At 40.4% G+C, this 25662-nt stretch overlaps 3 protein-coding genes across 6 annotated transcripts; all 3 read right to left on the bottom strand.

Annotated features, from left to right (window-relative positions):
* Nucleotides 1-452: 452 nt before the first annotated feature.
* Nucleotides 453-4086, bottom strand: knop1 (lysine-rich nucleolar protein 1). 4 transcript variants are annotated; one of them, XM_046406562.1, is made up of 7 exons: nt 3995-4082; nt 3619-3689; nt 3278-3346; nt 1961-3175; nt 1798-1869; nt 1305-1373; nt 453-989 (listed from the first exon to the last, which is right to left on the bottom strand). In XM_046406562.1, the coding sequence occupies exons 4-7, from the start codon at nt 3134-3136 to the stop codon at nt 684-686; spliced, it is 1623 nt and encodes a 540-aa protein (XP_046262518.1). In that variant the 5' UTR covers nt 3137-3175; nt 3278-3346; nt 3619-3689; nt 3995-4082; the 3' UTR covers nt 453-683. The 4 variants fall into 4 exon arrangements, with proteins under 4 accessions (XP_046262518.1, XP_046262511.1, XP_046262527.1 ...); XM_046406555.1 differs by having other exon boundaries at nt 3639-3689; nt 3995-4078; XM_046406571.1 differs by lacking the exon at nt 3619-3689 and having other exon boundaries at nt 3995-4083.
* Nucleotides 4087-5780: 1694 nt separating this feature from the next.
* Nucleotides 5781-13727, bottom strand: gprc5bb (G protein-coupled receptor, class C, group 5, member Bb). Its single transcript, XM_046406543.1, has 4 exons — nt 12964-13727; nt 11135-12239; nt 8098-8213; nt 5781-7984 (listed from the first exon to the last, which is right to left on the bottom strand). The coding sequence occupies exons 2-4, from the start codon at nt 12237-12239 to the stop codon at nt 7940-7942; spliced, it is 1266 nt and encodes a 421-aa protein (XP_046262499.1). The 5' UTR covers nt 12964-13727; the 3' UTR covers nt 5781-7939.
* A 5028-nt stretch (nt 13728-18755) lies between these two features.
* Nucleotides 18756-23678, bottom strand: LOC124068347 (LITAF domain-containing protein-like). The gene is made up of 5 exons (XM_046406529.1): nt 23529-23678; nt 20982-21086; nt 20763-20816; nt 20467-20614; nt 18756-19419 (listed from the first exon to the last, which is right to left on the bottom strand). Exons 2-5 carry the CDS (start codon nt 21076-21078, stop codon nt 19314-19316), a joined length of 405 nt encoding a protein of 134 aa, XP_046262485.1. The 5' UTR covers nt 21079-21086; nt 23529-23678; the 3' UTR covers nt 18756-19313.
* Between the last annotated feature and the right edge of the window lie 1984 nt (nt 23679-25662).

Genomic DNA, 25662 nt, shown 5'->3' with positions numbered 1-25662 from the left:
AATGAAACTTTAAGTGACAAATTGTGATTTAGCCTCAGAAGTGTGCACAACTTGTCCATTCAAATGGCAGGAAAATCACCCTACGATTCAATTGCTGATTCAGTAACCTCAAACACAAAGACTGGAAGCATTCTCTTTTCTCTCCACACATAACTTAAAACCGATCAACATTGAACGGTACTGGACTCATGAGTGTGAAAGGACAACTGTATGGGTAAAGTCAGTGCCATCTAAGGCTGCACGTTATGATTGGTGCCATGATGAGAGTAAAGATAATTAGTCATGCTGTCACTATTTTTTGTTACATCTTCACTTAACACAAATGTGTCTGTTGTGGACATGCTAGCTCACCTACAAACAATGGGCTTCAAAGTGTCTTCATTTACACCTGCAGAACCAACTTAGGATAAACACTGACTGACTGAAATCACACGATAAAACGGAGTCAACAGTCCAGCTCCTCAATCACGATGTTTAATATACAGTATGTACAAAAGGCATTTTGTGTTGCATGTCCATTCTCTGATATCCATTTATACACAGCAGTCTGCTTTGAGATGTGGATGTTACAGTAAACCTAAGCCAACCACTCACCATGTGAACACATACAAAAAAACTGAGCTTTTGTACAACCATACACACATTTCTAGTGCCCACACACACATACTCACACGCATTTAAAATCAATCATCAAAACGAACTGATCGACATGCATTAACGTCGATGGCGAACTTTTTATTGGACGGTGCCGTAAACCCAAGTCCTGCGCCCCTGTTACTGAAGTCCAATCTGCGCGACTGAGCACGTTCAAATTCTCCCAGAAGCCCTTGCTGCAAGTGCTGCTGTGCATCCTTCCCCAGTGCCATGTTTGCATTTTCTGTGTTCCCCGCAGCCGCCTGGAAACCCTTTTTGAAGCCGCCCATCAGCCGGAGGAACTTCTGCTGCTGTTCAGAGCTGTTGAACTCGGCGGTGCTCCACTGGCCGAAGCCCTGAGGATCACAAATGTTAGAAACTATGAATGTTAAAGTTGCTCTCCACTTATTCTACAAACACATCTCAGAATAATATGTCCGCAGTCTGTGAGAGCAAAGAAAATAAAACCAATGATGACATCTGCTACTGAAATACATTATGGGAAATGTAGGATCTGGTGGTTTTTAGGTTCACCCACTAAGGCACTAAATATTGTAATATAAAAAATATTTTTGTTAAAGTTTAATACAGCAGAGTAACATTTTCAGAAAAAAAGCCAAAGAAAAGTTCAGAGTTTTAATTTTCTTTATAAGAGAGGCACCAATACTGACCTTACGTTGGGCTGGTTTTTGAGGTTGAGAGGCGTGATCAATCCCCATTTGTAAAGCCTGTCTTCTCTCCTGTGACAGACCAAAACACACTTCATTAAGCTTTAGTGCATGTAACAGACACACTGATCAATCTAAAAACCCATTTGGACAATAAAAAATTAACATCAATAAAAGTGCAGGTTGTGGCTTTCATTAAAGGAATAGTTCTACACTTTGAGAAATTTGCTTATTTGCAGAGAGTTACATGAAAAGATGAATACCACATGTCTGGTCTTTAAAAATAAAACCACAGCCAGGAGATGTTTAGCTTAACCGTATGAGACTAACAGGATATAACATGTTAATTAGTGGGCTTTAGAAATAGCTTTTTAGTGGTTTAAATGTGAGTGGTATATATGAAGTAAGCAAATAAGAATATTTCTAATGATGTTGAATTGAATTTGTGCATAACAATAAATATGACACTTAACACAATGATGGAGAGCATATTTACCTGACTGATGTTGACCTCATCAGTGTTTCCAGCTTTCTCTGACAGGAAGACCACATCCACTTGGGGTGACTCCTAAAACACAAACAATATTCAATCCAAATACAAAAAATAGCCCAATAACATTCGAGCACAACTTTAGTTAACCCTCACAATAAACACTCACATGCTGGTCCTCCACTTCTTCTTTAATCTTCTTCTTCTTCTTCTTCTTCTTCTCAGCACCACTTTCTACACTCACATTCTCCTCCTGGGTTTCGATGTTCATGGAAATCTTCTTTCTCTTTTTGCTTGTTGTGTCCCCAGCTACGATGTCAACAGTTTCCCTCCTCTGAACCTCAACTTTTTGACATTTAAGCGATTGTGGTTCTTCCTTCTCTTCTGCTGAGGTTTGTTTTTTCCTTTTCTTCTTCGGTTCTGTCTCCTCTACCTCGCTGACCTCCACAGAAGCTTTCCTCCCCTTTTCTTTCTTTCTTTTTTTCTTTAACTCAGTCTGCCCTTCCTCTACAGAATGAATCTCACTCTCTGTGGATTTGTCTTTCTTCTTCATAGGCGTTCCTACATCTTCTCGACCTTCTTCCTCTCTCTTTTCTTTTCTCTTCTCTTTTTTAACCCTCTTTTCTTTTTTGACCTCTCCCTCTGCTGTTTCTGACATTACTTGATTCTCTGCCACTTTCGTTTTATCTTTATTTTTATTTTTTGTGACACTTACTGCATCTGTAGCATCGGTGGTTTCATCATCAGTGGTTTTCTTTCTCTTCTTCTTCCTTTCTTTAACCTGCTCTTCAGCCTCCTCTGTGCTAATAACTAAAGCATTGTTTTTTCCCTTCTTGGCTTTCTTTGGTGGTTTATCCTGAGCAGCTTTTTGTTCTTGCTCCTCCCCTTTCTCTATCCTTATATTTTCAGATTTAACATGCACAGACTTATATTTCAATCTCTTCTCCTTTCCCTGTTTGTTTTCCACTTCTTCTTTTAATGAACTCTGCACAGTTTCAACCGGATTCTCATCATCAGCCAACTGCTTTTTCTTCTTCTTCTTCCTGGCTTCATTATTTTCATTCTTGACATCAGAGCCATTGGCATCGTCCAGAGATTCAGTAACAGTTCTCTTCTTTTTCTTCTTCTCTTCCTTTTCACCACCTCCACTCCAAGAACATTCTTCTATGTCTATAGCCACTACATCAACTTTTTTACTCTTCTTCTTTTCTTTTTTCACCTCTACTGGGCTCTCATCATCAACAGTACAGTTTTTAGGCAGAGAGACTTGCCCATTTTTGAGTTTCTTCTCTTTCTTGGCAAATTTCTCCTCATTCCCGTCTTCCACCATCTTCATTTTCACCATTTCTACTGGTCTCCCCACAGCAGTAGATCTCTGGCTTGTCTGATGAAAGAAATACTTAAGATGCAAGAAAACTGAAAAACTGCATAACCAGTTTCACTGACTTTATGTACAAGTGTGACTAATAGATCAATAAACACCAACCAATGGTTTGGCTAGCTGCTTGGGCTTGGACTGCTGGTCAGTGACTCCTTGCAGGGCCAGTAGCTTTACCTTCAGGAAACAGAGCAAAAATTGTGAATAAATGCTTAACATTATTAATAAAGATACACAAAAAGGCACAACACAGTTACTTTTATCTATCAGCAAAGGTTATACCGGTTAAATCTCGACTTGTGGACCACTCATGATTCACCCATGATTTGGTATTACGTGATTCGCATTTCTACAACTCTGAAGCTCTGAACAACTGAATGTCTATGGTTAACTGGTCGGCATAAATTATTCTGATTTTAATTTTGATATCCGACGTTTCAAATCAGTACCTGATCAAAGATGGACTCGCTGGATTTAGACGCACACTTCTCGAAAACAAATACCACGTCCTCATCAGAATCTGCATAAAAGCATAAAACAAACACAATATTTATTCAAGTGAGCTAACACTTGAATGAAGATATTGGATCATGACAATTTAATGTATGGTAACACGCGCTTTCCGTGCAGAATGAGCTGACAAAGTTTATTTATAGCACACTCTTATTTAAACATGCTAACTGGCTAACAGAAGTTGGCACTGAATAGCGGGTAAACGGTAAAGCCTGTGAAGAAACAAACGCATCACTCAGCCAGACGGGGGAGAATATTGTATCAACGTTTCACAGTGTATCATCAAACATGAACTCGACTCGGTTTACTTACTTTGTAACCTCCGATAACTCACGTGGATACCAGGCTGCCTTTTTGACCCGGAAGTAGCTTTCCCTCGTTCCCGTTAGCGACGAACCAGGCGTCCCTAGCAACGAGCGTGCTCGTTCCGCAGTTGTCCAGAACGAGCTTGGTCGGACGTTTACATAATTTACTTTACTGAACCAATATTTTTATACATTTGCAGACACATTTGCTGCGAGTCAACAAAAGGACATCCAAATAGACTAATGCTACTAAACAGGCTAATACTGTAAACATATGCAAATAGATAACTGAAAACAGGAACATGAACAAGACAAAACACAATACTCAAGCCATATATTTAGAAGAAATACTCTATAAACGACTGGTTAATATAACATTTGCCTGGAGCTTCTAGGAGCAAGTAAGCTGCAGTGTCAAAACATGAGCATGCTTCAACTGAAGAGCATGACAAATGGTGCATCTGCATCTAAACACGTTTTTAGATTGTGGTCTGATGTCACCTCCATACAAACTGGGTTTTTTACAGAAGATTTGGCCTTTGGCTTTGTCTGAATATGCCATGAAGCCCCAGCCCCTGCCTTACCCCCAGGAGTTAAAAGGCTAGAGCCAAGACCAGTGTCTATCTGCAGCTTCCAGGAGCCAGCCAGCTGCAATCCCTGCTGCTGCCTTTGACATCTGACAGCCACTGGTGGCCACCTTCAACCTGCAAGTACCGCCGGTCACCTGCAGCCTGAGCATCTTCATGCAGCAACGACCACCTTCATGGTCTCCCATTTACAGCCTTACACTGGCATACACAACCAGCCACAACATCAACACCACTGACAGGTGAAGTGAATAACATTAGTCATCTGTTTACACTGCAATGTTCTGCAGGGAGACCTTGGGTTCTGGCAATCATGTGGATGTTCTTTGACACACACCACCCACCTAAACATTGCAAAATCGGCCTCTTGCAGTCAGCTGCAGCTTGCCCCCAACTGGACAAGGCCCGGCGCCATATTTTGAAAACAGCTCAGTCTGTGGGATGCACTGAAATAGGCTAAATTCCTAGCCTCTATCTACAGCCTCTAAAGGTATTTAAGGCGCAATGAGTTGAATATACCAGGGTTTACTTTTAAAACACTCCCACGCACAGTGAGGGATTTTAGAAATGTTGCTGTATTTCTATTTTTGATGGATAAAGCTATGAGGTGAACTGGCTCACGATTCAGTGTATGATGCAGAGGGGAGACATTGTGCACATCTCCATTTGGCTCATAAACCAGCCTAATATTCTTGGTACAAATGATACAACTATATCATGATTACTGACATTGATGAAATGTGACAGGTGTGCAGCACATTATATACTGTGGACGATAAAAGGAATACCCACAGCAATTTAGTAAAATGTTTTTTTTAATATTGTTATATGTCATTACAGTATGCTGTGTTAATTTTTTTTCCTTCTCCTGTCTCTCTCCAGGAGTCACTCTGTTTCATCATCAAGACCAATCCATACATGATGCAGAGACCTGCGGCAGGTTCCAGTGAGCTTTGTCTGCATGTAATCTTTCTGTTTACCAATAAATCTGCTGTTTCTCTTATCCAAGCTCGTACCCGCACTTTCCCTACATCCCTTCTCCCCAGTTTAATTTTATACGGTAACTTTCCTCATCCCCTGGACTTTCTCAGAGAAACTAACAGACTTCTAAAATATAATATTCTTTCTGACCCTGTTTGTAATACAAGCTAGTATGGCCCTTTAAGGACAGGGCCTGTGACTCAATGTATTTAGAAGAAGAAGAACAGAAGAAGAAGAAGTGCACTCTGAACATCTTTTTGGGAACGTCTTTAAAGAAAATTATAAACAGGTCAGTTTTTTGTGCCCCCTTTGCTAGCACAGTGGCAAAGATGTTTTCATTGACTTCTTTAGTTACTGGGCAATGAGCTCTGTCTGTCACAGTACATGCCTATGTGTTCATAGCTGCATCTCTATGAAGTGGTCGATGCCTACAGTAAAGTGGACCCATTGGTGCAGGAGGTCAGGACAAGACAGGAGACTCAAGAAAGATCAGTTCAATAATCAAGCAATAGTTAACAGATCATGTGCACTGATGTATTAGCCACTTTGTGCAAATCACATTACAGACATTCATGTTACGCTGCCATAAAATAGTGACAGTTCTATTGTCACAAGAGCATCCCAAAAGGAAAATACCATTGCTTTCTCACATTTGGATTACTTATATGATTAAAACTCAGTTGTATAGGGTTAATACATAAAAATCCTGTGATGTAATATTTTTATTGTACAATATCAGAGCACACAGCTGTTCACAAAAGCAAACTTGTTGACAAATTGGTTATTTAGTTTTACAGCAAGATTACATGGTCACCACATGAACATGACTGTTCTTCGAATTTCAGCTGGATATATTGTTAATTCAAGAAACTGAAACTGAACCCCAATAGTCAAATGCTGTCGTTAGAAATCTGTATTTCTGTTCCAGTTTTTTCACAGTGATGGATGACTGAATGCTTTCTCCATATTCAGCTGGATTTGAAATTTAAAGGCATCCCAAATGCCAGAATATAATGAGATGTTACCGAAAAACTTTCAGCAAAATGTATAATGATCAAAAGCCTTACTGAATTCAAAGCAAGCTTGAGGAAACTTGAGGTGAAATCACGCTGAAACTAGTTAACAAAACAGTCCGGCCTCAAGGTTCATTCCACTGTTGCTCCAGAGCTTTCAACCAACAACAAGTCTTCCTCAGCAAACAGGGTTTGAGACTGTTTTGTTGACTGCTGTTTCCAGTGTCAACAATGAACTTTGAAACTCAACACTAAACCTAGTATTTCTCTTCAATACATATATCAAAAGTCTAGAAAACATTCAAAATACATTAACTTTGACAAAATACATTACCTTTAAACTGTGCCTTTACATGCATGTCAAACGATCATACATCTCAAATATCACAATGCCTGACACGATCAGCGCTGATAAAGTGCAAAATTACAACCTCCATCAGTAAACCCTGTCTATACTGCAGCAAAGGTATTGCAGTATTAAATGGCTTTTTATGATATGCTTATTAGAAAATACTCATCCATCACATGATCCTCCAGAACTCTGTACAAGCTGTGTTAAATATATGATATTCATTAATACACATGGTGAAATGTGTGTGCCAAACAGTCCAACAGCACTGATAATGGACTGAGAGAAAAACACTATGAGTCCTCTGGGGCTTTTCAGCATGTATCACAGGGGCCAAACAAGCTTTGTGGGCGTATGCAGGTAATTTACATAAACATCCCAAAGGTTGTTTTTTAATGACTTGGAACATTATGCCAAACAGAAAGAGAAGGAAAGTGTAGTTTTTATGAAGCAGACATCACTGATGGCATCAGTAAGTACTACAACAGCATTAGTTTAGAGCGGCTTAGGCTTCACTGCATTCAAGTCACCATTTCATGTTTTCTTTGTTACTGTCTAACAGCAGCTCACTCCTCTTCGGTACAACAAGGAACGCCGGTTCACCTTTAGCTGTGCATAATAACTTTAACCCTTCTTAAACATCCCCCATTCCCTGTGTCATTACATATTACACCGAAGACTATATGTGCTCGTCAAAATAATGCACTGTATATGCTCTCACGTTGTGATAAAATATCTTAAAATGTGGAAACAGTGACTCTTTCTCGTTCCTCTCTTGTGGTTCCATGTCCAGTCTCCTGATAAAAAGGCAGTCCAAAAAGCCTCAGCAGAAATATTATTAGAGTTAGTCCTAAAAATGCAAAATTCATAAATAGGTGCAAAACCACAAATACATGAAACAAATTTAGCTCCCATCAAATTCATACTGCATGATATGTGACGTCATCTTCGTAGGCAACAGGAAATTCCACCAACTCACACCAATGTTACACCGGTGCGTCGTCTTCAGGTCTTGTCCCATATCACCATAACCGTCGTCCAGTATAATTAATTGGGGCCGTGGGCATCTCCAGGAGAAAGAGAAACAAGTAGTGAACAATAACAATACTCATATGCTTGAAATTTTAGAAAATGAGACAATGACAATAAAATACACACCACTTACATTCTCCATACTTACTGTGCCACCATTCATGACCAGAGCCATCTCAGTGGGTTGGTAGACATGACCTCTGAAGGCGATGCCACCAGGACGGACGCTCCCGTGGCTGCTGTGGTATGTTCCAGTTCGAAGGGCTGGCAGACCCCAACAAGATAAAACACATACAAGTTACATGTGTCATGCAAGAGTACCAATATGACTGATGACTGTGCTACTGACTGATACAAATAATGCGTCAAACTCAAGGTTGACTTAGAATTTTCCCTACCAGTTGGGTAATTCAGAGGCCCTTCACACCCATGGTAAACCCACACAGGTCATTTTAATTATTATGGTTCATCTTTTCAGATGGCTACAGACTGTGCTTGGCTGACGTTACCCATAAACAAAGTTATGTGACTATGTGCTTGGATTAGCATGAATCCTTTCCAGGGGTGGTTGAATCATCAGCACAAAAGATCAACAACTGCTCTGGAAAATATCTGGCTCTTTGATAAGAAGCTGAAGCTACTGTACAAGCCTGTAGACATACATCCTTAAGGTACAAGTTAAGCACAACTCCCAAGGTGCATTTTGAAATCTCTAATCACCTACCTAAAAACTGTGCACCAACAGTAGGTGGAAGCTCATGGTGTTTAGAAACTGCAGCTTAAATCAATTTCTGGGTCAATTTTGGACAAATCCAGCAACTTTAGTTCCAAGTTTTGCTCTTGAGTTTACTGTAGCTCTGATTCATTTTCTGCCATGCAAAGCCAACAAACAAAACAGGTGGCTACAACATAAACTTAAATGATCAATCCTCATCTCAGTACTATAAAGGATACAAACAGTCTAAACTTGAACCCTCTGATGAAATGGTGGACAGGAAATATGACGCAGTGTTAAATTGTAGTAAATAGTATAGTAGTATCAGTAGTAAATAGGGATCAAATCTGAGTCCCAGTGTGGGTCCTTCTGTATGGAGTTTGCATGATCTCCCTGTGCCTGCATGGGTTTCCTCCATTTACTCCAGCTAAAAACAAAACAGCTGGGATAGGACTCCCCCCCACCATCTACATCTTATATCACAGTTCTTGCCATCTTTCCTATTCATTATAGTGACCCATAACTCCCAGGCTTTACTGCAGAGAATACAGAAATGGAGTTTAACCTACGTGACGTTCCTCTCTATATGACAAGTTGGACTGCTATTATTCTCTTTGCAGCACAGGTTTTGCTCCTCCACAATAATGATAACTGTCAACCAATATGAAGTCTCTTGCTCCTGAAGCCTGCTGTCTTGCGAGACTGTCTCTGATTACATTCCGCCACTGCCTCCACTCTTTGTTTATCCTGGTACATCGTGGTTTAGTTCTTCGTCTGTGCATTTGGCTTCCGGTGGAAAGCAATCAAAATGAAATGACTCATGCATTTCTCTGTAAGCCTGTCGGATAATCAGGACTTTCATAGGGTTTAATTGGATTTTGGATTGCATACAGTAGCTAAAAGTGAGATAAACTTTTCTGGAAACAACGACCTACATGGTAGTCATAGTATTATGGTCATGTCATCTTGCAAGTTTAAGTAATGTAAAGTAAATTTGAAAGTTTATTTTTATAGCATGTTTATATGTGCACATTGATTTTTATGCGTGAGTCTGAACCTTAGAAGTAAAAATACTCAGCTGCTCAAGAAAAAAATCTGACTGGCAAACAAACATATGGCTGTCACATGTGGAGCATGGATTACAGTCAGGTTTTTTTTTTCTTTTGTATTTTATTAGTATTTCTTTCCACTGAGAAAACAGCTTTAAAAGGCTCCTACCAGCTGAGTTAGGACAAACTCCCATATAAACTTCCATATTTGCATCTTATGAATGCAGATTTGTTCAGACAAAAAACAAGTCAATATTTTACTTTGTTTCATATATGAAATGTGCAACAGAATTAATCAAATAACTAAAACAGTTTTTAATGATATCTATCAATCATATATATATATATTAAGATTCAGTTAAAAGTGCTATTTGATTTAAAATTTAAATTATGTTTAATGGCTAATTAATTTATTAGATTTTTTAATTAATTGTAATTAATAATTTAACTTTATATTTAATTTTTTGTTTTTACTTGATTTTATTTTCATAAATTAACTGAACATAGATTTTGATTTAAAAAAATAGTTATTATTATTAACTCAATTTAATGTATTGCTATATTTATTTACATTTTTCATTTCAACTTAAATATTTTTATCTAATCTAATCTAGTTCTTGTTTATTCCATTTGCTATGTATTGCTTGTTTGTATGCAATAATATTTTATTCACTGACACAGAGAGACAGGTCCTCTCAGCCATTCACTGCAGATAATACATGATGTCATTCCTTCTCTTAGGCAGTTTTCCCTCAGTGAAAGTTTTTCTCTTGCCTGATATCAGACTGAGCGGTAAACTCGTTATACTCTGTTCCCATCAGTCAACTCAGTGGAACGCATGAATTCAAATGCCTGAACCCAGGAAAGTTTTTCTCTGCAGATTTGTGAAAAGCTCTGAAGAGGAAGCAAATGTTTGCTATGAGCATTTGTGACATTTAGGAGGACTCATACTGATGAGATATTTTGTGACATTTTGTGAATATGGCCCTTGGTCGCTACTGAAATTACATAAATTTGGTTAAACACAGCTGAACACCAAACAATCAAACAGTAACTTTGACTGCAGTACATAGTTAAAAATGTCAGACTCCATTAAATCTGGTTAGTTTTGTTTTCTCCTGCCTTTTTATTTGGTGGTATGACATTGACTGCGAAAACACAGTCATTCACCATTTTTAGAAAGGAACCATCCATTTTTGTTGTCGGTTGCCAAGCAACAGCGTTCTCAAAAACATTTAAAACACCTAAATGCCAAACATATATTGTACTCAATCTAATGTTTTGAAAATATGATCTAAAGAGTTCCATTTTAAGGCAGCTTTCAACCCAGGTTGAAAAAGATGCAGCTCATTTGAAATAGGTTCTTTATCTCGGTTATACAAACACACACAGTGAGACATACAGACGTTACATAAGCATACTTGCACTGTGCTCCTCCATAGAAAAGGCCTGGTTTTCTGGGAATGGTCGGTGAGAGTGTGCTGGCAGCTCATCTCCAAAATGTGGAGGAGGGGATGTGTGACTGGTGTCAAAGAAGTCTTGCGTGTTGGATTGTGGAGGTTTCCAGAGACACAGATGGGCCTCTGGAATAGCGTAGAACAGCAGCAGGATCCAGCCCTGAATGACCAGGGCCACCGCCAGTGCAGGCTCATCCAACACGTTTATGTCCTTTTTCCCTCCTCCTAACCTTTCTCCTCTCCCTTTACCCCTCAGTGCCTGACTGCCATAAAGATAAAAGCCCAGCCAGGCCACCCATAGCAATGCTGATGCAAGACTGGACAGGAAGAGCCACACGGCATTACACTTCCATCTCCGTTTTTCACTCTCTCCTTCTCTATCTTCTTCACTCCCACCTGCTCCCTCTGCCCCCATCTCTCCTCCACACAGCACCACCCCCAGTGAAAGGCCCATGGCTATGAGGAGCAGCCCCAGGGTGTAGCTGCATGTCAGAGCAAAGTCTAAAGGCGGATATTCGCAGGCCGGGTGACCCTCTCTAACTACAGTCAGCAAGACCCATTCAGCAGAGATGATTCCCTGAACCAAGGCCAAAGCCAATCCGAGAGCTGCCAGGGAGCTGCCCGATGGGCTCGTCTTACCAGCCACCAGCCTCCTGAGCCTCACACCCTGCACAAGCAAGCTGGAGAAGCACAGGGCAAACAGGGGCCCCCAGAAGGCTCTGCGGACCACACAGAGTGCCTGGTTCTTCCCCACCAAGAAAGCCAGAGAGATGGAGAAGAGGCCGAGGAGCGTGCCCAGGAGCAGGAGAAGAGGCCCCATGCCGGAGCGCCTGGTGGGGTCAGAGATGGTGCGCAGCTTTACTAGCAGGAGGACAGTAAGGACCAGAGAGCTGAGGCCACCGGTGCAGGCCACGGCCTCCAGAACCACACCCCAGACTGATTCCAGGTCACACAACACTCTGTATGAGGGGTCCACATCCACACTGCATCCCCGAGGAGGAGGAGACGGATGGCAGGAGCCATAGCCAATCAGTGACAGGAGGCAGATGATGATAGGGCTGACAGCCATCTTTGAGACACAGAGACAGAAAATACGTCGTGATGAGGGGAAACAGAGCAAGGGTTGAAGAGGAGGAGAGGTACACAGAGATAAACAAGAGAAGTGATACTGTGGAGAGTAATCAAGAGATGAGGGAGGCAGGAAGGTGAATGTAGTGATACATTTCTGAATGTTATGTTAGTTAATTCTTCATTTTCATGATTCACAACATGCAGTGGTAGAAACAGCACTCAGTATATGTGGAGATCCAGCGAGCCTGTTGTATTTCAGAGATTAATATGTTTCTCTCGTTCAGACGCACACACTCACAGCACAGAACAGAACTGCTTTTAGCACTGGGCTCTGGTTTCCATGGGAACGGGAAACAGCGTGGGCTGGCTACATCACATATCAGGCTTTTGAGAAGTCGAGTTTCTATACCCAAAAGCACAGAGAAATGCACAATAACGCACACACTCACTCACTCATATTTGTGTTTACTTGTGAGGACCCTCATTGACATAACGCAATCTATACCCTTAACATCAGCCTAATGTTAATCCTTACCCTGACACAAAGTTTTAATCCTTCGACAGTGAATATGTGAAGCCAGAATATTCTTACTGTCAGGGTCTGGAAATCAAAATAGGTCCTAACGACAGAAGTATAAAAGCAGACACACATATGTACATGAAAAAATACATAAAACAAAAACATTAAAATGAGTTAAATTATCAATCGTGATCAAACTCACCTCAGATAAAATAGTGACTTGAAATCTTGATTACTGACAGTGAAGAGGCATCATCATTTCCCAGTCAGCATCCTTTCAACTAATTCGTGTTCACTATAATCCCAGTTAATGAAATCCTTGTGGCAGCAGAAAGGATACAGTTTCCATTTTGTCTTTGAAAACGTCTCTTGTGTTGCTCTCTAAGCTCACAGCTCTGGCTGTTTTAAAGTACAAAATAACACACTTTCTGACACCAGTAATGTCCTGCTGCTGCAGTGTTATGTCCGGCTGCTCCAAGAAGAATACACAATTATGATGCATGCCTTGATACTTCACACACCCACATAGTCAAATATATCTTCTGTCTCTCTTTCACTCTTCTCTCTCGCTGTCTCAGCCTGCTTCTCGCTCCCTCTGTCCTCCTCTTTCTATTCATTCTGACTGCATGTCTGTGTGCTTCTCTCTCCCTGATTCATGCTGAATCTGCGGAGGAGTCAACAGAGATGCAATCCCAGCTTTACTTCTCTTCGCCCACACATAGGGAGTATGAGTTGCTGATGCACCTGTCTAACCAGGAAGGAAATAGGAAGTAAGTACAGTGTATAAGCATAGTAATTCGCAGCAAATCCAGTATTAGTCACTCGTTTGCTCTTCTCAGTGTTATTTCCTGCCTTCAGGCTCCCACGTCTTCCTCAGACCACTTATTCAGTTCTTGCTCATTCCCAGAGCTGTGGGAGACCAAGATTCACCCTTAATCACCAGAAAGAGTGGAGGTCTCCTCAGCATGTCCGTGTGTTGCAGAGTGAAGACGGACTTTGGATTGTGACGGGCAGATGGTCAGTCTAAACACAGGTGAGCCCTATGGCCACGTGGCCGTCCGAGCAGGGAGTGTTACATAATGCCACTGAAGTCATGATTCAGCCAAGTCTCCCTTTAGAGTAGCGTAATCTGCTCCCCAGGAGATGGTTTCATGTGGGGCTTCAGAGTTGACACAAGCACATCCACGACAAGGAGCACCCATTGTGCTAACTAATCACGTCAGCTTGGATCAGAGTGAGAGAAATTGATGCTGACAGACACTAGCGAGCTCAGTGACAGAGGCAAAACATGGGAGAAGCCAAAGCTGGTTTGTGGTACACAAATAACCTCACAGACAAACAGATGTAAGCAAAGGAGTGCCCATCTGCACCCTGCTGTGTCAGTCAAGACAGTCTAATCCAGGTAGTAAGCAACAGGAGTGACTCCCTGGGTTGGTAAGGTGAAAAGAATGATTGATTGATGGATGAAGAGGTTTTTCAAAACTGTCCATTTCATTTGCCATACTATTCGCCCAAAATCTCAGTGGGTGCTTCAGAGTCAAGTTCTCATTGTTTTCACACCATTATCCATCACAGACAGTAACTCAGATGGTTACAGGGTCCAGGTTTATTTAATAAGTCTGCATCTAAGTCCACCTTTCGGAATAGAAACTGAATGACTGTTATCCTCTCACAGACATTACTCTCTGATGTCCCTCTCTGCCTCAAGAAGCCTTTTAATAAATCAGTTGGAGTCACTTTCTTCAAAATGTTTGGGAGACTTTCCCAGATTTGGCTGGAGTTTGATACTGCGTGTATCTGAAAGCTGTTCTGCGCCTTGTCACAAAGACTAAAGAAGACAGAGGTGGGAGAAAAGCGCTGACTAACTGAGGACATCAGTTCTAATCTGCATAATCCAGTGGTTACTATGGTCACAGTCTAACAGGGCCTTGTTAAGTATGGCCCATCCCATAATCCCTTCTTTATCCCACCTCAGATCTCTCCTCTGCATTCGCCGCACACAGCCACATACCGAACAAGGGAAGCTCACAAAGGGAAGCTTGTCGGGTCTGCGTGGTATGACTTTACAACACCTTACTTTAAACACAATTAGAAACATCCACAGCTGGAGATGTGTCATTTCCTCATGTTGGCACAGGACATTTAAGACAAAGTTCCTTACTTAAAGTTTCAGTTTAAGTAATGTGATTGTCTTCAGCTTTATGCAGATGTTTGAAGTCGTTCTGGGGTGGCACAGGGGTCTGTTTTAACCTCTCCTTTTCACTGCCAGTGGGGACCTGGCGTAAAACACTACAGTTCATATTAAACAGGAAGTGGCAAGTGGAAGTGGTAATGTGTGAGACAGAGGACTCACAGTGTGTTAGCTCCCCCTACTGTCTACTTGGAGACCTACACAGCACTCCACTGTGACATCACATAAAATGTTGTTGTTTTTTTTTTGTCCTTAGTGAAGCGGAGCAGCAAACAGAGGATCACACATCTGCTTTGTAAGGTAATTCAGACGTATGATGCAAAAGCTGACATTTCTAACTTGTTTTCTTGTCCATTTCCTGTCCTGATGATTTCACAGGACCCACATAAATACGACTCAAAGGCATTTTGGTCCAAATTACAAGTGACAATGCTGTTATTGTTGTTCTGCTTCTTCTTGGTGAAACTACAAAGCACCAATTATACCACCACCTACTATATCAGAACATGCCATATATCATGTAAATAATTATTCTATAAACTCTTTTTATCTCTCTTGTTGCATTATATTTATTACAGTACATGTTCTACATTTTCTGCCAGATTACACCTCTGAAAGAAGAGCATGGATTACTCTTCTTACTATGTCAAAATATCTGCTGTAAAAGAGACTTATCCTGTAATAAAGTCTCCATTTATCAGACATATCACTGCAATACAAGTCATGTAATTTCTAAGTCTATAATTTCTAAATTTTATATTTCACACTATAATACACCTAATTAACAATAGAAAATAACAAAACGTTTTATTTATTTTTCCTTAAGTAAAATCTATCCTCTTTCATAATGAAAAAAAACATCTCCAGAAAAAGGTATGAGGTATTGTTTTTGTTTTTTTTGTACACAAAATTGCAGCCACATATAAACTAAATACTGTTAGTAAAGTAAAAAAGAGAGGGAGCCAAAACCAATGACTATATAAGAGAACGGGCCAGATGGTGTTATGAAAGCAGATACAGTATTTCATGGCCTCCTGAGATTAATGGCACTGGCGAATATCCTTTTTATGGACTGAATTTACTCACATACCAGCTTGATCAATACAGATTACAGCATGAGGCAAAATGGATTGGGTTTGTCACAGCATTTACTTTGTGAAAATCTATACAACGATGTGTTGGTGTCAGATTTTTCAACAGCAGGAAGTTGCCAACCTGAAAGTAGCAGTGTGGTTATTAAGCATGTACTTAATTCAACATAAGTTAATTTCTGCTTGTCTGCAAACACTCAGTAAAAACTTCGGTGAATTAGTTCTGCAAGTGCTTTTCATCAGTCAAGTGAACAATCAAAACATCTAGATTTTGAAGATTCAAAGTTCTTCAGGCACCCACACAGTAAATCAGGTTGAGCCTCCTCCAACCCTCTCCAATAAATGCAGACTGCACCTTCACCCTCATAATCAGTCTTATAAATGCGTCATATCAATCTGGGATTTTGCCAGTTTTTGTTTCGCCAAGTTCCATAATTCATCAAGGTCAGCAGGAGTTCACCTGCAATCTTCTTATCCCAAAGCACTGACAAAGGTCCACATATTCATAATTTGCTTAAGGTGACACATCCCTGCATTGGCAAAAAAAATGTTCCATTCCGTCTAAGAAATATGCTCCTCCCTCGCCACTCGTCATCACTTTTTGCTGGACTGTGATCCCGCTGTGAAACGAACACAAGCATTTATAGCTTTCAGAGGTCAGCCTGCTGAGGTGTGTCGCATCTGATGAGGCTTCTGCTCTGCCCATCAGAACAGAAGGACAAACTCGGGCCAAGCATGAGGCCATCTCATATGCTTGTCTTCTGACAAATTATTCCTCTCCCTATACCATGTGGATAACATACAGTGGTATGAAAAAGTTTGGGCACCCCTGATCATTTTCAGGATTTTCCTTTATAAATCATTGGTTGTTCGGATCAGCAATTTCAGTTAAATATATCATATAGCAGACAAACACAGTGATATTTCAGAAGTGAAGTTTATAGGATTAACAGAAAGTGTGCAACAATTACTTAAACAACATTAGGCAGGTGCATAAATTTGGGCACCCTTGTTGTTTTATTGATTTGAGTACCTTTAGCACTAATTATTGGAACACAAAGTTTGTTTGGTAAGCTCATTGACCCTTGACCTACATACACAGGTGAATCCGATCATGAGAAAGGGTATTTCAGGTGGCCAGTAGCAAGTTGTTCTCCCTTTTGCATCTTCTCTGAGGAGTGGCAACATGGGAGCCTCAAAACAACTCTCAAATGACCTGAAAACAAAGATTGTCCAACATCATGGTTTAGGGGAAGGATACAAAAAGCTGGCTCAGAGATTTAAGCTGTCAGTTTCCACTGTGAGGAACATAGTGAGGAAATGGAAGACCACAGGCACAGTCCTAGTTAAGGCCCAGAGTGGCAGGCCAAGAAAAATCTCTGATAAGCAGAGGCGAGGAATGGTGAGAACGGTCAAACTCAACCCACAGACCAGCTCCAAAGACCTACAACATGATCTTGCTGCAGATGGTGTCACTGTGCATCGTTCAACTATTCAGCGCACTTTGCACAAGGAGATGCTGTATGGGAGAGTAATGCGGCGGAAGCCTTTTCTACGCACATGCCACAAACAGAGTCGCTTGAGGTATGCTAAAGCACATTTGGACAAGCCAGCTTCCTTTTGGAATAAGGTGCTGTGGACTGATGAATGTAAAATTGAGTTATTTGGACATAACAAGGGGCGGTATGCATGGCGGAAGAAGAACACAGCATTCCAAGACAAACACTTGCTACCCACAGTAAAATTTGGTGGTGGTTCCATCATGCTGTGGGGCTGTGTGGCCAGTGCAGGTACTGGCAATCTTGTAAAAGTTGAAGGTCGCATGGATTCCAGTCAGTATCAGCAGATTCTTGCCAACAATGTTCAAGAATCAGTGACAAAGTTGAAGTTGCGCCGGGGCTGGATACTTCAACAAGACAACGAACCCAAACACTGCTCAAACTCTACAAAGCCATTCATGCAGAGGAACAACTACAACGTTCTGGAATGGCCATCTCAGTCCCCAGACCTGAACATTATTGAAAATCTGTGGTGTGATTTAAAGCGGGCTGTCCATGCTCGGAAACCATCAAACCTGACTGAACTGGAGATTTTTTGTAAAGAAGAATGGTCAAAAATACCTTCAGCCAGACTCCAGACCCTCATTGGAAGCTATAGGAAGCGTTTAGAGGCTGTTATTTCTGCAAAAGGAGGATCTACGAAATATTGATGTCATTTTTCTGTTGTGGTGCCCAAATTTATGCACCTGCCTAATGTTGTTTAAGTAATTATTGCACACTTTCTGTTAATCCTATAAACTTCATTTCACTTCTGAAATATCACTGTGTTTGTCTGCTATATGATATATTTAACTGAAATTGCTGATCCGAACAACCAATGATTTATAAAGGAAAATCCTGAAAATGATCAGGGGTGCCCAAACTTTTTCATACCACTGTAACAAGGTTTAACTTCAAACTTTTCACAATCATTTAAGCCCCAAAAGTGCTTTAATTTTTAAAAGTAGCAATGAAATATTTTATGGTGCAAGTTCTATGTTTGATAAATACAAGTCAAACTGACAGATATCAGCTTTAAACCAGAGAATACAGATATAAAAATAAAAACAATAAATTATTGCTTATTATTACTTCATGGTTTGCTCATACATGCTAACTGTTGTAATAATTAATTGACATTCATTCAACATCAAGAAAAAAAGTTACAACTCAGTTTTGATTAATTTATTTATTTGAATCATTGCATGGTCCAAGTGCTGGAGGTTTTATTAGAGTTTACAGTTTTATTATTTCCATGAAGACTTTCAACAGTTAACTGATTGAGTTTAATTAATGAATAACCATACTTAAACTTATGATTCACAGGTGATAGCTATCATATGATAGTTGTTACTGTTTTTTCCTTAAGTGTGTCATAACTGCCATTCTACATTGTTACTTAAAGTCAACACTGAAGTATATTATAGTTAGATAATATCACGCAGGTCAAGCAAAAAAAGATATATATATATTCTTATGGTCATTATAAATCAATTTTCCCTGCTGCACATCACATTCAAAACATGAAAGAAAAAAGAAATAGAAGAAATCACAGCAGTTATGTAGTCTTCTATTTACACATATGTACGGAGCCAAGTAAAGCAGCTGCTAAATGCCTGAAGACAGCACAATGCCAGTGATGACGTGTGTATGCATGGAGAGGCTTGGCTCTTGTACTGATGTTTATTTAGTCAAGGTTGACTGCTCTGCCTTTTGTTGTTCATTCCGGTTTTCACATGCGTTTATAGAGATACAAGACGTTGTTACAGGAGGGGCAGGAATGTTCCACATCCTTGCAAGCGTCCACACAGAACGGGATAAAACAGCACGGCCAGCAACTAGAGTGGAGTATCAGAAAAAAGTCAAAATTATACTTCATCATGGACACATGATGGGTGTGTACTCTGTCATTTTAAGATGGTTCAATTTAGTTTACCTGCAGCCTTAAAAGGTTGAGCTGACTAAACTGAGTTGTCTCAAAAGTTTTGAAAACGTAAAACCAACTGGGCTAAGTTCTCTGAACGTGAGAAAAAAGCCCAGTAGACTTAAGATGAGTTGAATCAACAAATGTTCAGTCACACTGACAAATCAAACAGATTTGTTCTCCATTTTCCCAGTTTGATAAGTCAGTTCCTCATTCAACATGAAGAACTTGCAGCTGCACCTGCTGCTGTTGTACCAGAGTTAGCTATGCCAAAATACACCTCATAGACAAACGTATTAGAACAACTGACAACAACATGAACCTTAATGACACTGCATTCTAAATACAACACCAGCTTTGCAGCTATGTTTCTCAAGTGTTGAGATTTTTTGCCCATTCATGCAGTGGAGCATTTGTGAGTCCAGACACTGATGTTGGACCAAAAGGCCTGGCTCACAGTCTCTGTTCCAGTTCATCCCAAAAGTGTTGGATGGGGTTGAGGTCAGGGCTCTGTGTGGGCCAGTCAAGTTCTTCCACACCAAACTCATCCAACATGTCTTAATGGACTTTGCTTAGTGCACTGGGACACAGTCATACTGGAATAGAAAAGGACCTTCCCCAAACTGTTGCCACAAAGTTGGAAGCATAGCATTGTTCAAAATGTCTTGGTGTGCTGAAGCATTAAGATTTCCCTTCACTGGAAGTAAAGGGCCGAGTCCAACCCCTGAAGAACTGCCCCATCCCAATACTTGGGTCTATATTGTGTACTATGTGATGAACAGTGGTTCAGGGTCAGGACTTCATTCCACCTTCATTATGATTCACATTGTTTCTGTTTATATAACAAACAACTATGACTTATTTTAGTATATATTTGAGACATACAGCAAGTTTTTACTTTGAATGTATTCAAAATACAGAAAATTTATATGTGAGTGTGTTTATTGGGGTTTCTACTCACAGGAATAGTCCTAGAACACCACAGATCAGCCAGGTGAACAGACCGTTTTTGTGCTCAGTTCTGGTGACAACGGTGTTTTGACAGTTAGGGCAAGTCATCTGTCCAGGAACATCTCTGGGCATCTGCTGCACCACGACCACCTGGTTCACTGTGAAGAAGACACCCTGTCGCATTCACAACAGCTACAAGCCACACTTCCACAGCAACCTGTCTCTGAACCCAGTGCTTTCTGACTTAGAATTTTCTGCTATATTCTGCAAATTTATTTCAAATAACAAGCAATTGGAGAGACTCACCAGGCTGAACAACCTGAGGTTGCTGAGATGAGTAAGGGTAAGCAGGCTGTTGAACTGGAAATGAGAAGGAGACATTTAGGTTGAAAAAGGTTTAAACAACAGAATGATAAACAAGCTGCCATTAGGTTCCCACGTGGAACAAAATGACAGGAATAACTCAAGAAATAAGAGCATTACAACATTACAGCAAAAGGCAGATGAATGTCCCTGAAGTCTTACCAGCTGGAAAGCCAGGCTGGGCTTGGTAGGCTCCCACAGGGGGACCAGGGTAAGGCGGTGATGCTACTCCTGGAGGATATCCCTGATCCTTCTCCATGATATTTCCTACAAGAGCAGGAAAATAAGCTTGTAAGGCAGAGAAAATACAACCAAAAAAAGTAAGTGCAGAAAGGATTTGTAAACCAAAAATCAGTTCCCCAATCTCTCTGAATGAAGCAAAGTAAGGATGTTGAACAGAGCAGTTTGAGTGGTTAAAATCTGCGGTGCAGCTGGAATCTCCACTATCTATTCTGGCAGTGTCCCTTCTCTTTAAAGTGTGAAAACTTGCTTATCAAGTTGTAAGGAATTTTTTAGCAGTGAATAGCAGGTTGTTACAGTAATGTTGCCATGACATGTATGTAAGCCAGCTGGTTTGGTGGCATTGTACTTTTACACATGGGAGAAATGACTGCCTAAAATGAAACTACAAACAGTTGCTGGTGTTTATAGTAAGTAGTGACTATAGTGAGTCCTGTTCTACCAGCAACACAAATACTATCAAATGTCCAGTGTAAAAGGTCACAGTGGTATTTTTCCATCAGCGTATAACTGCTCTGTCACACCTTCCAACAACTAATGCAAACAAGCCACTTCTGTGAATTGGCTTTAAATTTGTATTAAAATTAGCAGGACAACAGAAGTAAGGATTACCATGCAGAAGAGTGCCGGCTGACTGAATTCAGGTAGAGCTCTATCAAACTCAGAAGATTGTGTTGTGAAATATGTGAGAACGATGTGTCATTTGTGCTTTGATGTTTATAGGTGTGTGTACGTGGGTGTGGGTGTACATGTTTTTATGATCTCATGGGGTCAAAAACCTGTTTGCACAGCTACATGTGGGGACTCACCTACCTTATGAGGACAAATGCAAGTCCTCATGGGGAAATGAATAACCTTTCGGGTGAAGACTTGGTTTAAGGTGAGCTTGAGTTTGAGTTTTAGGTTAAGGTTAGGGTTGGGTTAGGGTTAGGGTTAGGCAAGTTATGGTTTTGGTTTGAGTAAGTCTGCAGGAATTGAATGTAAGTCTATGTAATGTCCCCATTGAGCTGGAAAATCTAAACTGTGTGTGTGTGTGTGTGTGTGTGTGTGTGTGTGTGTGGCTGCTGGGAGAGATCAGTACACTACACCTTAAGAAAACACCATTAAATAGAGAAATTCTAAGTAATAAACACAACGCACCTTCAAACAGAAGACATTTTGACAGTAGGAAAAGAACAAGCGTAAATAATGAAAGTAATGGTGGCTGAATTCCACTTGGCAATCTTTAGTGTCAGGGCGTGTGTATTGACCTTTTACACAGGAGACATTTCAACTTGTTACAGCAGGAAACGCACAAATTAAACACATTGTATTAACAATGTCTCAGTGCCAGTAGGACATGACAGTGAACCAGCACGGACAATACTGAACCCTGCAAGCAGCTCACCTACATGGAGTGCAGTTTTAACCCGATGTTCACAAACCTTTTTTTTTTTGTTGTTTTGTGGGAGCTTTCAATAACATCAGTCACAATCTTCATTAGAGTTTGCCGAGTTTTCGTTCAACTGAAAACTCTGGATGGTCAAAAATGAGCTTTTTTACTGATTCATAATGTTGAACATGAAATAAACATTATCAGTTCACTGTTAACATAGTGCTGAGTTTCTGACATTTATGTGCTTGCTCGGGGTTTTGTGTGGATTTGCAGCATTTTCTTCAATTGTTCTAAACGCTACATGTGGATACTTTTTTTTTCCTATTGCATCTGTTTTGCTAAGCTGCATGCACTGTCAAAATAAGGGAACGCAGGCTGAGACAGGTTACCAAGAGTAAAATGGAAAATCACATGAAAATCATGAAGGAAGTCATGAGGTGTGTGAGTTGGCAAACCTCGTCCAGCCTGTTCCAGGAATCAAAAACTACACTCACACTCCCACAAACACTGTTGCATTCAGAATTAGTTGTCCTCTAGAAACCCAGAAAGAGGCTGATTCAGTTTAAATGCAGGTTCAGTTAGCGAAATAACAGTCATAAAATGATCTGCTGGTCAATTTTACAGTCACTTACTAGGCCTATTTGCTTCATCTGAGTCAACTTGTTTCGGTAACTGGTGTACATATGAAAACTACACAACGCTCATACCATTTCCAACATTAGTCGAGCTTTAGGCCATGCAGCTGTTTCACCTCGCCACAATGTACAAGACATGACATTTACATACACTTTGCATACAACACAAATGGCAGTCTGCGTATATGGAACAAACCTGATTTTCAGGTGAGTATTATCAGAGACAATCTATCTCTGAATCTAAAGAACAGGCTGATATAGCAGCTTAAGCCTTCAGACTCCTGCTCCAAGTCAAGCTGCTGCTCTTTGATTCTGAAGTTCCAGAATCACACAAGTGAACAAAATGAGACAATCAAGAAACGTTCAGGTTCTGCTGGCATGTAATATTTATTTGTATTCTGAGTCTGTGCATGCATGTTTCAGTTCCTCTCAGTTGAGGACAAATGGAATGCTGCTTACCTCGATAAAGGAGTGTTTGTTAGAGCCTGGTACTGCGTCTTCCTGTGATGTTTGAGAGTAAAAAGAGAGAGAGAGACAAAGGTTAATATAATGTTCCATAAGAGGGTGGAGCGTGTAAAAGCTTAACACATGGTGTGGATCTGTTGCCACACCTGCAATGTGATCGATGTATTTGCACAATTTTGAGCTCTTGTTTCAACATATACTTGCAACACTTGGTTATATAGGACTACATTTTATAGTCTATCAAAAGAAATCCATGTTGCTAGTTTGTGTAGGGTATCACTACATTAACATTTAAAGAGACAGTATTGCAGGAGAAACTCACTCCAAGAGTATGTATGAGTTCCCTTGGAATTCTGTTTACAGAGATATACAAAGCACAATATGAAAGGCTGACATGAAAATACTTTAATTTTTTTCTTTTTTCCCAGTCCAAAAATCCTTCAAAGGATGAAAACCATCAATGTATTTGTCTGTCTGTTCTCACTTAGGTTGTAAATCTTTACAAAAAGAGTCACAGATACATACTTTAATTTATTCATTTTTAAGGGGGGGTAAATAGCATGAGTAAATAATCTTAGTGTTGGACAGTAGATTGTGTATGTAGGATAAACTGAAAATAAACTGCAATGTCCAGATTTATTGTAATGAAAGAGCATCAGAACAACATACTGATGTGTTTTTAATACATTACTTGGCAACAATAGCTTTGATGTACAGAGAAATATGAGAATAAGGACACACATACTATTGTTGTTAGTTGGAAACTATAATGTAAAATGTAAAGTATATGCAGACTTACATTCTTTCAAACCTCTCCCACCTAAGCTCTTACAAGCTGTTGTGTGAAAGTGTGTGAATATAAAGCAGGACTTCAGTGTGAAGGATCAGGATCATATGTCCTTTTTTCCTTAAAGAATAGTACTAAAAGATTTATCTTTACACCAGAAGCCGATGCAGTGTAGCAGTGTCACAGCACCAGCAGAGGGCTCACTGGACCGGATCGGGAGACTCTTCTGAGGAGAGTTCCAGCTCAGGCTGTCAGCCAGATCAAGTGTCGGTCCCTGTTTAGTGGAGGCTAAACTGCCAGTGATGTGAAAGGCCCTTAGTGTAATGCTGCTATTTTGTGGTGGCCTGAATATTGGTATTTAGAGCGTATTTAGAGTGTATGTGTGTGTGTGTGTGTGTGTGTGCGAGTGTGCGTGTGTGTTATCACATTCGTTACTTGTACTTGCTCTTAATCAGTTTTATTCCAGGTTTGGATAGGTCTCCCATTTCCTATGCTGTGCTGTCAGGATGTATTTGCCTCTTGTCATATCAACCATGAACCCACCAACAAGATATGCTGTATATCTATAAAGAGTCAGTTGTTGCAGGAATGTGGCTTTATGACACTGAACAGGATGAGCGGCTGAAAAAACTGGATGTATGGGCAGTTCATGTTGCATGTGTGTATTAGGACATTTTTATCTAAGAGCTAACAAAGACATTTACATCATATTTGACTCTAAACACTGAAAACAGAAACTTGTATTTCTGTGTTCTCTCTCTGTTTGTGTACTACGGTTATTCATTGATAACAGCAAAGATGCCTTTTACAGATGACATAAACACCGTGTCACGGTCCTGACTAGGCGAATAAGGAAGGACTCAACTGCGCGACTGGAGACGGTCAAGCAGAGAACAACGTTTATTCAGGCTGGGGTTGGTACACGAAAAAGGCAGTCAGAAAAAGGCAACGGTATCCGATAAACGTGAGGCTAAGACGAGGTCAGGAAAAAACGAGCAGGGATCAAAAACACTGGTGACAAGACTATGATAATGCTGGAACGTGAAGTGAATACAACGACGAACTGGCAACGAGACAAGACACAAGAGGGAATATATACACGAGGATAATGGGGAGTGATATGAGGCAGGTGGGCGGAAAACAATCAGGGAACGGGTGCACACAGACGGGGAGGGGGCAGGGCAGACAGGAACCTGAAACAGAGACAGAGGTGAGTGAACGTAAAACAAAACAGGAAGACAAGACATGAAACATGAGGGAAAAAATAAAACACTTAACAGGGATCATGACACACCGTGCTTGTGTTAAACTGTTTGTCTATAATATAAAATAGAGGAGAAA

This window comes from Scatophagus argus, chromosome 2 (genome assembly GCF_020382885.2).
Source record: "Scatophagus argus isolate fScaArg1 chromosome 2, fScaArg1.pri, whole genome shotgun sequence".
Classification (NCBI taxonomy): Eukaryota; Metazoa; Chordata; class Actinopteri; family Scatophagidae; genus Scatophagus; species Scatophagus argus.
This window is presented reverse-complemented; position numbering and strand designations above follow the sequence as displayed.